The sequence below is a fragment of the Talpa occidentalis genome, unplaced genomic scaffold (assembly GCF_014898055.3).
Source record: "Talpa occidentalis isolate TD23 unplaced genomic scaffold, MPIMG_talOcc4v2.1 talOcc4.2, whole genome shotgun sequence".
Lineage (NCBI taxonomy): Eukaryota > Metazoa > Chordata > Mammalia > Eulipotyphla > Talpidae > Talpa > Talpa occidentalis.
In genome coordinates this window covers 73,260,213-73,272,718 of record NW_023602073.1, presented here as the reverse complement: position 1 = coordinate 73,272,718, position 12,506 = coordinate 73,260,213, and the positions used below count along the sequence as shown (strand labels likewise).

General features: G+C 44.1%; 1 protein-coding gene and 1 long non-coding RNA gene across 4 annotated transcripts in view; one reads left to right on the top strand and one right to left on the bottom strand.

Moving 5' to 3' along the window:
* LRRC1 (leucine rich repeat containing 1) overlaps positions 1 to 5,979 on the bottom strand; it is a 123,771-nt gene extending 117,792 nt beyond the window's left edge. Inside the window, exon 1 of one of the 2 annotated variants that reach the window (XM_037519875.1) lies at positions 5,545 to 5,979. In XM_037519875.1, the coding sequence (XP_037375772.1) occupies positions 5,545 to 5,703 (159 nt within the window). In that variant the 5' untranslated portion in view covers positions 5,704 to 5,979. The remainder of the gene's footprint in view (positions 1 to 5,544) is intronic. The other variant, XM_054698875.1, reaches the window with a different exon arrangement.
* Positions 5,980 to 6,162: 183 nt separating this feature from the next.
* The window catches only part of LOC119252572 (uncharacterized), a 32,658-nt gene continuing 26,314 nt past the window's right edge, over positions 6,163 to 12,506 (top strand). Inside the window, exons 1-3 of one of the 2 annotated variants that reach the window (XR_005126847.2) lie at positions 6,163 to 6,716; positions 9,014 to 9,116; positions 10,284 to 10,337. This is a non-coding gene — a long non-coding RNA (uncharacterized LOC119252572). Of the gene's footprint in view, positions 6,717 to 8,998; positions 9,117 to 10,283; positions 10,338 to 12,506 lie in introns of both variants that reach the window. The other variant, XR_005126848.2, reaches the window with a different exon arrangement.

Genomic DNA, 12,506 nt, shown 5'->3' with positions numbered 1-12,506 from the left:
AGTAAATTAAAACTTCTCTAGGTCTCAGTTTCCTTACCTGTAAAGTGGAGGCAAGAGAATAAGGAAGAGGGCAGGAGAGGAATAAGGGAGAGAAGGAGGAATTGGCCAACATATAAAATAATCAGAAAACAATTAAATGCTAAACTGTGTGGTAACAGTTTAAAGCAGGTTCCTCAAAATTCTACATGCTTGCACCACCTTGGGGCTCAGTGAATCCTTCGGCTACCCATCATTCTTCTCAAACAAACTGTCACAGCCGGGAAATAAGAATTGTTTCCCTGGATTGAGAAATGGGTGAATCACCACTATAAAGGGAAAATGTGATCTTGGACTCCCTTCCTCCTAAACTTTGCCTTATTTTTATTATAGTACTATTTAAACAAACATAAAACTCAGTATCGCTTCCCTCAGCTTTAGCTCTTATAAATGTATAAGGTAAAACAATTTAAAAATCTGATAAAAGCCAATAAAGAACTCAGCATAATTTAACATGACAGATGACGATGTGACTGCTTACAACACATTAAATAAAACACCACCACAAGCAGATTCCTGGCAATTCTGCATGCCTGTACCACCTTGGGGCTCAGTGACACCTTCAGCTACCCATCACTCTTCTCAAGCAAACTGTCAGGAAAACTCTGTTCATGCAACCTCCAGTATCATCGGACCCAAACACATGGTCTCTGCATTACATTCACATCTGTTCTTCCCCTTTAGCTAGAGGCAATCAAAGGAGCATTCAAATAGAGGTGCTAAGACCTGTCAGCACCTCTCAATGTAAGGTCAGATGTAGACATTACAGAAGCTATGCCTTCTGTTAATTATTGAAAAGAACGTCAAAAATTTAACTCTAGTTTTAACAAACTCCCAGGACAATTCTTCAGCCACCAGCATAAAAAACAGTATTATAATAGAAGTGTCTTGCCAGTGTCCACAAAGATACTTCTCACACCTAACTTTGAGTGACCGGCATGCATTATCCCAGAAATACCCTATGAAGTGGGTACTGCTGTTCATGGCAGTTTGAAGGGAATACCCAAGGGGCCTCTCTGGTGGCGCAGGCGGTTAAGCATGGCTCTGTGAAGCTGTCCGCAGCCACTGCAGGGCCAGTTCCCCCGCAGGCCTCGGAGCAACCCACATGGCAAGCGGACCTCTCCTATCTCGCCCGCTGCTCCCCTCAACAGTGTATTTCAGTCAGTCTGCCTGTTCTGTTCCCCGCTTTATCTCTGGTGAATCCTCTCACCCTCCTGCACATCTAACCTGTACCCGACTCTTGTATACATAAAAATTAATTAATTAATTTTTAAAAAAATGAAGGGAATACCCAAGAAAACTATCTGATTCCACAAGCATGTTCTCTGCTCCTTCAAGATAAGCCGGAGGGGGCTTAGCAGATGACCAGGGATGGACAATGAGACTCTAGGGGGAAGCAGTCAGGAACGCTGACATTCTGAATGAAGAAAGGAGAAGACTTAATGGGAAGATGGGTGGAGGGGAAAGGGTAAGTCCATCAATGGTGACACAGAAGAGTAAGTGCCCTGCCCCTCAGAAATGGAACTGTTGGGTAGAGAAGGCAGTTCAAGAGCCAAGACCTGAACTGAAGCATGGTGGGTTAAAGACAAAAAGGACTTATTCCAAGAGGGGATGGTTATCCTCTTAACGTATTATAGCTAGAGCTATTGAAGTCATATTCATAGAAATTACATGTACAACGCATAACAATTATTTCAAAAAGATAAAGCAGTGAAAGCACCCAACACAAACATAATGGAGAAGGAAGGCTGACAAGACCACTTGGCATCACTGCTGGCTTCAACAGACTGGTGTCTAGCAGAAAGGGAGATTAAGAGATGGTGGCAGCCTACCTGTGACTACATGTGAAGATGCTGTCATACAACAAGCCATTGAGTGCCCACTGTGGCCCAGATGCTGCCCTAGGCTTAGTCAGTCACAAACAAAAACATCTCTGCCTTCATGGAGCTTATGTGCTAGTCGGGAAGACAAAGAAGCAGCAAGTATGTAGGTAGTGGGGAGTGCTGTAAGGGCTTAAAAAAAAAAAGGCAGGATATGAGAAAGAATGATGCGAAGGGTAGGTATTTAAGATAATGTTGTCTGGCAATCAAAAAGATCAACTGAGCTCTAAGAGGTTAGAAGATAAAACTCAATTATTTCAAGCTATCAAACTCTGGAAGTATTCATTCAGAATATCTCCTGCCTACTAGACTAGGAACTATATTGATGCTAAAGAGACTGAAGGCATTCAAGAATCAGTACAAAATGAGGGGAAAACGGACAGTGTGAGAAACACTGAGGAAGCACAGAGACTACCAAAGACCTCACAGGGAAGACAAAACCATTTCACCATGTGGATGATCTTTATTTCTGCAGTTCCTTCCCACTTCAATATTCTCTAACTCTTTTAGAAAAGCACAGATGCCAAAGGAGTAATAAGCTTAGGGGAAAACAAAGAAGCAGAGGAGATGTGTATCACACAGGACAACATTCATTTAACAAATAGCTGTTTGTTGAGCAGGATCTACTGGGTGCCAGTCTCTGCTCACAAGGGTGAGCAAAAAAATGCTGGCACCTTCAGGTTACAAAAGGATTGTCTCTTAATTTACACCCCAAAGGGATAGAGGGGGCGGGGAGGGAGGTGTGAAGGTAGATGGGAAAATACAGGAAAAGGATAAATCTATGCTACAACTAGGGCCAGGCCTGGGATGGTGGTGCAGGTTCGTGAGAGGTTAGAAGATTAGGTAAGTAACCATCTAGTCTGCAGCTGATGAGCAGTTTAATGACTGCTGCACCCGCTCTAAGCCACACTCACCACATCTGTATTAAAGTCAGCTATCTCCCCACAAAGACATGAACAGCTCATAGGAATCATGACCTTCTTTAGTCTCTAGCTACCCAGCAACTAGCAAGTAATGGAGGTTCAATAAATGTTTGAGGCCAAGTTTTAATGACATGAGTAAAGCAGGAGGGGCGAAATAACCAAAGGTTGATGGGTGTGATAAGCCAAATAGGCCAGATTCCTGCTAAGTGTCTAAAACTGGTATAGTTGGCTTATAAGAACAGTGGGGAGACCAGCAACTATGTATCTAAACAGCTTGAAAAGCCTCCTGGATTCTGAGCCCCAATTTGTAAAATGAGGAAGTTGGAAATCAGAGGTTGCAGATCTTTGGACAGACGGGAGGCATTCTTCAATATCCCAGAGAGTATGTGCCTCTCTGCTGTAGGGGTTGGGGGGGATGTCAGTTCCCCCTTTGGCTGCAGTTCCAAGCAAATTACAAAGAAAAGAATATACAGTTAATGTGGCCACCAACACAAGGACATAGGAAGTTTGTCACCCAAATAGGCCTGTTAGTGCTGTGGCAGGTGGAGACGGTATGGGGAAGGGGGCGGGACAGCAGTGAACAGTGCTAATAAGATACAAGTCTCGGAGGTAAAACAACAAACAGCTGAAGGAAAGACTGTGAATGAAGTATCTGTGATTTCAAGGTGGTTGCTCATTTCTGTGTTATAAACACCCAGACACACAATAAGTCTGGAAGAAATTGATTTTACACAACCTGCAAACTATAAAACTAATTTAAGAGGTGTAAGCTCAGTAACTGCCCATAAGCAAGACCACCTCTAGCCTTTGAAAAGCTTGTTTGTTTACCATACTTACAGAGTTCTATCAGCTGTACTTTGAGTTTCTGAGAAATTTCCATTTAGAATCAATAGACCTGAGACTTCCGAAACCCATAATTTCCCATACCAAAAACTGAATCCCCCAACATCACAGGAAAACCCACAAACTCTGCAGAAGGGAGTGAAAAGGCAATTCAGTCCAAGGAAATCTTCCGGTGCTATAAAAACAAACAATTAAAAATAGTACAAAGAACACTGAAACATTTCTATCTGAATAGCTTTTCACTCAATCTCTAATAACTTCATTCTGAAGTCACTGAAAAGTATTAAATTACATAGTCCGTATTTCTGGCAACAGCAAACGCCTAAAACATATTACAACTTAAGGCAGAAAGTGAGTTTATGACTGTTAAGTCGAACTTAAAGAAGCTAAAGGCCAGGCTAAACTATGTGTTTGAAAATGCCTGAAAAATAATAAATGCCTGGGGGAATTGGATGGCTTTTTTGCTTCTAAGCCAAATAAAGCCTAGGGGCTTTGCAAAGATCCTAGTGAGGATAATCTCCGTGATTAGACAGAACCAACCATCCAATCAATTCCACCAGAACCCAGGAAAGTTAATCCAAGAAGAAATAACAACACTTGAAACGTTGAGAAAAATACACCGTTCTGTTTTTTAAAGCACTCTGTCAGCTCTGGAGAACTTATCAGGTCATTCTGACAAGTCTGAACCTATGACTGGCCAGCGTTTCTGTGACAATGCGTTGGTTTTGTGTTAACGGAAGGACAAAGGAAGATGTTGGAGTTTCAGGCTCAGGCCTCGGGTCCTCTCCAGACTCCCAGCCGCCTCCCTACTTCCTGCACACACCTTGGAGTTACTGCACACTGACCTTCCGCACACCCCTGGATTTGGGATACCTTCCTCCTGAAGGTTTTTTCAAGCCAAGTTCCCGAGGCAAGCTCGAAGGTTAAAAGTTCGCAATCCCTGACCCTCCACTAAAGCACAATCAGCAAGTGTCGCTAGACTAGTTGGGCCACGGCAGTGTGATTAATTTACGTAAACAACTCGGAAGAGGTAACGCATCAGTGCACGGAGAAAAGTCAGCAGGCTTTAAAGTGGCCGCTGCGGACAGGGGGTTGCAAAGTCAACCCGCCGGACAGAGAGCCTCTACAGACCTTCTCCGGGGCTCCTTCCAAGCAGACAGCACCCGGGCGGCCCGCACCTGCCCCCAGCTCCCCGGGGCAGCTCTCCTCCTGCACCCCCTCACCCCCGCCCCGACGCACACACACCCCTCGCGGCCGCTCCCCGGGCCAAGGCCGACGGGCCAAGTTTCAGCTCTTCGAGGCTCGGCCCTCCCGCGATAAAGCCCGGAGCACATTCCTCGGAAGATGCCGAGATTAATAGGGCTCGCTCGCGCCGCTGCCCACCTCCTCCCAGGCCAGCCCGGGCCACAGGGGAGGCGCGCCGGGTCTGAGATCGCAGAATGCGGGGCGAGGGGACAGGTCCCAGGATCGGGTTGCCGCCCTCCGCCCTTTCCAGCTGGGGACAGCCCGAACCACCTGGCTGCTCACCTGCGCAGGCACAGGTGCCAGGTGTTAGTACTTGGATGAGAACTTGGGGAAGCCCGAAACGCGTCCCCAATCGCCCAAGCTCTAGACACTACTCAGAAAACATCAAGTCGCTCGGTCTGAAATAAAAAGGAACTTTTTCCGCAGGGAGCCAGGGGAGAAGCAGCAGGTGAAAGCTGGTGGAGGTGGCTCCCGTGGGCTGGGCGCGCGGGCAAGGTCAGGAGGCAGCAGAGGGGTGGCGAGGAAAGGAACGCAGGGGAGGCCCGCGGGGGGCGCGGGGCGGCGGGCCCCGGCCTCGCTCCCCGGAGGGCGGCGCGCAGGTGAGGCTGGACACGCACCTCGGGCAGCTCGCGGAGCTGGTTGGCGTCCAGCAGCAGCTCCTCCAGGCTGCGGGCGTAGCGGTAGATCTCCTCCGGGACGTAGACGAGCGAGCAGTGGCGCTTGTCGATGGTCTCCACATGACGGTTGCACCGCCACAGGGGGATGCAGTGGAACATCGCCGCCCCCGCCGCCCCGACTCGAGGCGCGGAGACCCGGGCTCGAGCCCGCTCCGCCCGGCGGCTCCGCTCCGCGCGCTGCCCCTCTGCGCCCGCCGGCTGCCTCGCCCGCCGCCCGCCCGCCCGCCCGCGCCCGGCTTCGCAGGCCCGATTGCTGCCAGGAACCTCGGGCGGGAGCCCCAGCAGCGTCCCAGCGCGCCCGCCCGCCCGCCCGCCCGCCGTGTCCCCTCCCACCCGCGGCCGCGCCGCCGCCGACGACTACCGCGCGGAGCTTCCCCGGCGGCCGCGCGCCACGGAGCATGCGCGTGAGTGGGCGCGCGCCGAGGGCGTTTCCCGGCCCGGGGATGCTCGGCTCCGGGTTTTCTCGACGACCTGGATCCGGAGGGGATCGAGTAACCTGCAGGCCGAGCGCGGGTCGCCCCCCCCCCCACTCAGGCTAGGGCTTGGGGGGCGTCCGGCCCTCCGGGGAGGCCAGGGTGGGAAGGGAAATGGGCAAAGAGGAGGCGGGGAGGAACGGCCTGCGGGGTGCGGGACAACTTTTTCAGTTTTGGCTCCTCGCGTTCCTCTTCGCGCTCCCCTTCCCCAAAACAACTTTCTCTTCCGGGGTCAGGCGGGACCGCCCCGAAGCGTACCTTGCGTGCCGTGGGCGCCCGCGGCTACCGGAATCTGGGTGGTTTTGAGGTGTCTTCAAGTCCTAGCTGCTACTTTCCTGGGCATTGTGTGCTCGCTGCTGACAGCAGCCCCAGGAGGGAGAGCGGGCCGGCCCGCGCCCTGCGAGGTAGTCCCGGCCAGAGGTGCCCTCTGGGCCGCGGGCACCGCCTGCAGGCTGTGTAACCTGGGAGCAGGTCTTCGGGAGTCGCTGTTTGTCTATATAGTAGGAGGAAATTCCCCCCCCACACACACACACACACCCCATTCCACCAAAAGCTCGGGACTCAGAAAGTCAGTGAGATGCCCATAGATGGAGGTGCACCCCATCAGAAGCCCAAGGGCAGAAAGACAAGCTGGCAAAGGTGAGTTCTGAGTCTGGTCTGCTCTGGCCAGATGTTGGCCCCCAGCTGTGCACTACTCTAAATAGCTCCGCCTCTAAGCTGGTGTGTTGGAAGGAAGGGAGAGGTGGGATGGGGTGCTCAGGAGCTGCCAGGTGAGCAACCTCTGTCTGGCTCCTGTGTTTCTCTTCATTAACACCTCACCTCTGGGGAGGGGGAAATCACAGCCTCGCAGGAGTGGCTGTGTAGGAGCCAGAAGACTCACTGCTGAGTGATAACTCTTCCCTTGTCCCTTGCCAGTATCTCCCCCTCTCCCCCCAGTACTCATACCCAGGTACTCATACCTACCCAGGGCCCAAAACTGAAGCTCCCCTCCTCGCCTGTAACTGTATGGCGCTGCCTGTATCCGACTAACCATGCTGGCTCCTTCACAAGTGACTGCCCACCAAGTCAAAAACAGTCACATTGATGTTTTTCAGGGTTTACTCTGACTCCCACCCCCATTTTTCACAGCTTCCCCCTCTAGTGTACTCAAACACCCATCACCTGCGGCTTGGTATGCTGTGACACCACCCAGAGTCTACCACTCCGCCTCCCCTCCCATCCTCCCACCCATGACCATCTGCCAAAGTTAAAAATCAGAGCCACAGAATCCATGTTTTTACCAGACTCAACATTGAACATGCTCAGTGTACAGGGAAAATTTTGGTCTGTAACTAGTCTTTCAAGGCATGTGCGGCGCCACAGGTTGTCCTTTCAGTCCAACTGTGCACAAAACAGTTTCACCTGGGGTCAGTGGAAAGAGGAGCACGTGTCATTTCAAATGTACTAATAGGGCTGTAGAAAGATCCAGATACCTCTGCCTTGTCCCTTTCCCTCTATCCCCACATTATTGCCTTAGCTCTCTTTTTTGTCAATTCCTAACTTCCGTTTCACACCCATTCCAGGTTTAATTTCTATGTTGGGGAGGGGGGTGGCTACCCTGACTTTGAACCTTAACCCACCTCCCTTCATCCTTGCATTTCACCAACATATAATGTTCATGTTGTGCCACTTTTGGTGGAAAACTTTTTCCTGACAGGAACATGAAGAGTAAGTCACTGTCTTTATAAGTTTTCCAACTGCTTTTAAAAAGACCTATAAAGGCTGACCCCCTCCCCTTAATATTTTGACTTCCAGAGATTATCACACTAGATTATTTTAGTAAACATTAAATGTGTTTTAAATATGTGGCTCACCTTTTTAAAAATTCAGCCCTCAAGGAACATTCCCTGTGTGCCTCTCCATGGTACTTAATGCTTCCCTGTGTTATGATTACTTCTTATCATCTTAATCCCAAGGAGATTGTGACCCTGTCCCACCCACTTTGTAGAGCCTGCATCTCTCACAGTGCCATATACACACTAATGGATCCACAAAACTGTGTTGAGTTGACTCTAAGGAAAGTCAGTGACAGAATTTTTGACTTTCCTTGTTTTCAAGGATCTGTCAAGAATCTGAAATACTAGTTTGGTAAGGGGGTGGAGGAGAATAAAAACAATATCTTGTCTTGGAGAATAGGGAAAATCTTTATCTTCCTAAAGAATTTGAAGATTTCACTGTTAATATAATTTCTGGGTTTTCTCCCCGTAGACAAATGAGTCTGACTCAATATAAGCAAAATTTAGAACACTATAGCAATCAGTGTCTTTTGAGAATAGTGTAATTCATTCATTTTCCATAGTCTTTGAGTCTAGAGAGGTCTGACTTTGAACTCATATAGCTTAATAGTACTGGTTAGATTAACTGTTATAGCCTCAGTTTTCTCATTCAATTGAAGACAAAGTTCTATAGATTATTATCAAAGTTAAATAGGATGGTGTATGCAAAGTGCTTAGCAGAGTGTCAGGCACACATCAATTCAATCAGGAAATACTCAAAATGCACTGTATTAACCCATCTTCAGGATGGCTCCCAAGCATTCCTGTTTCCTGGCTAGTCACTGCAGTCAACTTTTATCTTCATCTCTCTCAGGTCACCAACTTGGGAAGTCTGCTAAAATTTGGGGTGATTTGTTACACAACAACAGATAACTAATAAATGTACGTATCATGTGCCAGGCATAGTGAATTTTAAATTTTGAGCATGTGAATTTTAAAGTGTGATTTTAGATTAATTAAAATCAAAAGACTGACAATTCCAAGTGATACAGAAGATATGGACTACGTAGAATGCATACATTGCTGGTGGGAGTGTAAATTGGGGAAACTATTTTGAAAACCATTTTGGAAGTTTCTTATAAGCTTATACTAACCCTAATGATTCAGCCTTTCTACCTCTAGGTATTACACACAAAAAATTGAATGTTGCTATCAACATTTTTAAACAAGTCTTCATATGAACTCAAACTCCAACCTCCACATTCCAGACCCCACAATCTCATGGGTAAGTTAGTTTAAAATTCAATAACCTTTATAATCAGAAGCAAAGTCACCACCCTATAATCTTTAATTTTCCTTTCACTATTAAACTGAAATTCTGTCCCCCATCTCTTGTTTTTTATTTGGAACATTTATCTCAGTTACATTTAATATAATTATTGATACATGATTGGATTTAAAGTCTACTATTTTATTATTTTCTGTTTGTACTACTGATTTTTCCCCTCTGTTCCTCCTTTCACACCATCTTTGACCAGATATATTTTCTAAACCCATTTTATTTTGTCTATTGCTTGCTCTAGGGAATACAGTATGCATCATTAAATTTTCATAATTTACTTAGAATATACAAATAGATGTGAAATATAAGATCCTTGCAATTATCTAGGTCCATTTACCATCTCTCTAGCCCTTTATGTTACAGTTTACAAATGTATTATATTTATATATGTATTATAAACCTCTATAATGCAAGCCCTGACAATTAGGTTTTCTCTTTTTGTAATGCAAGTGTCTGACTTAAGCCTTGTTTCCCTAACCATCCACTTCAAGGATGGCTACCTCCAGGAAACACATTGCCATTCACAGTGCCAGATAAAAAGCCAAGCTGAGTTCCCCCAGTGAGTCTTCTCTTGTTTTAGAAATTCTAGTTTATTTCAATAAATGACCATTTGGGCCACTTGTTGTTTCTCTTCCTATGCTTTAAATTCTCAAACTTGTGACTTAAATTCACCAATAAAGAGTGAGCCTGAAAACCCTAAGCATTCACCCGCAACCCCATTAGAAGCAGAACCCCTGATGCATGCATTCTCTCGCTTGTCCTTTCTTCCTCTTCCTCTTCTTTCTTCCTCTGTCTGTCTCTCCCTCTCTCTCTTCCTCTCCCTTCCTCCCCCCACCCCTGCTGTGTCATTTCCAGGTCCTGTAATAAATGTTTTGGTTTTTTTTCAAAGTTTCTTGATAATTATTGCTGAAGAGCATCTTACAGTCATAAGAAGAACAGTAAGGGCCCCTCTCACTTTCCAGCCACCTTGATCACCCCCAACTCTCACCTCCAGTCAGTCAGACTGCTCTAAACATAAGTTTTAACTCATCTATGTGGTGGAGACTAGTCTGTATGCTTGTAAAAGTTGTAAAAACATAAAACTCACCCAATATCATTCCTTTCTTCCAGTATAGATGCCCCTTCAGTTACTGCTTGCTTTGGGTCACTCTCCAGTACCTTCAGGTAGTTGTGTTTTTATGTTTTGTCCAGAATTATAATTATTTATGGGGAGTTTAATCTGGTAGTAACTCAATCAAAAGAAAACTCAAGCCATGCTTTTCATTAATTATAGTCATTTATTTATTTAGCTTTACAGATTATAATAGTACATAGACAATCCAAATTTTCACATTTTGAAGAGTTTATCCTACTCCATTCAGGGAAGTCACAAATGAGCAGTTTGAGTCTCATCTGCTTTTATATTTTTTCCAAATCTCCTAATAAATGTGCTAACGATGAGTCAAATATTGAACATTTTGCTCTGGTGGAAATGGGCCAGATATTATCTGTCATTTTGGGTAGCATAAAGACTCATAATTTTGCACTATTTATATGCACCACTACTGGGCATGATATATTGGATGAATCATATTTAAGTCCAATATCCATTTTATTTATTTATAAAAGAGGTGAAAAATGCCACTATCAAAAAACTGTTGAGAAGATTGTAGGTTAATATAGTGAAAAAGAACTTTCTGTACTTCAGAAAACTACATATTAGGAATTAGTCACTGTCAATACTCTTTTCTCAGTTACCAGCAAAAAGAAAGTCTACCTTGCTAGTGCTCTGTTTGGGTAAATAATATATAAATTAATGGCATATAAATTAATTTCTATTATTTATATCATTTAAATTATTTCCGTGCAAAAGAGATTACATCAGAGGGGCCCTCTTTCTGCAGACCTCTGCCTCAATTTCATTCTCTTGCAAAAGACAGGAAGAGGAGGAGAAGCCTTGCAGAGGCTCACAGACTGTCCTCAAGATTTGCGTGTATACAATGCTTTACAACTTAAAAGAGCTATTGACATACATCATGTCCATTGATGAAAATGTATTTTTAGTCATTTAAATAAATACAAATGCCTCATTTATTTTCTACCTTGATCCATAAAGGATTTAAGATCCTATAGATTGGCCTTTTCTTATATCATCTTATTTTATAGTTATGAGTCCTACAGTATAAATGAAGTCAATATAGCACAAAGCTTTCACTGAAGGCTAAGAACTATTTAATAAAGAAAAAGAAAATATCAATGAGCAGAACGATGTCCTTTCTAATGAACACAGTCATTCAGATGATTCGAATACTACTACTACAACTAAAAGTCTATTGATCATTTAATTAAAATAAACCTGAAAGAGGTCATGTTTCTAGATAAGTTTACACAGTCATAAAATTGGTGAAAATTGATTGGAGAAATAAGACATATTTTAGACCTATCAAAATAAAATGTTGTGAAATTATTGATAAATCTTTTTATAAATTCAGTTTTATTGAGTTAATATAATTGACACATGAAATTCAAGGTTTAGGTGGAAATACCAGTACCTATTACTCTATAAATCTTTTATTGGAAAAGCTGAATCAATATATAGGAAGACAACATGCAGGTATTTTCTGCTTTAAGAAAATCAAGCATTAGGATATCTAATAGCAAAATTTCAATGAAGAGATGATTCCTGCTGTCTCAGAATTTTGTTACTTTAAAGGATTTATTGTACGGTTTAAATGGCTCATTATTTAATGCATTGAAATTGAATTTTATTTACTAAAAAATTAAGTTGCGTACAACTTTGTAGGTACATATCTAATACATAAAGCTAAGTATAACTGTGCGAGTCTTGAATACGATGTTATTTTATTTTAGTACATTTATTCCAACAAACACCTAAGAAGATAAAACTGTGCCTAAGCCAATCAAAACATGAATCCTCACAAGGCAGTTTTAATCTCTCTTAGACATGCTATATAACAAAGATCAGTGAAAATTCACATTAAAAACATAACTGGATAAAAATCCACATACACATAGAATATAAGGAACATTCACTTAACAGACTTATTTCAGATTATTTAATGTACTAAGTGATACATAAAATAAGAAACTTCATATTTTTAACTAAAGAGGTAAACTCTCTTCCAAACCATAAAATAGTTACTAAAAAAAAAAAAAAAAAAAGCCACTGAATTAGGAGTTCAGTGAGTCTTAGTCCTGGCTGTTCAACAATATTACAGTAAACTTCAGAGAATTCATCTTTTCTGTGCTTCAGTATCTATGAGACCCTCTCACCAGAGCAGATGAGATGACAAAGTACATATAAGGTCTCTGACAACTCTTTAAAAGTCTTTA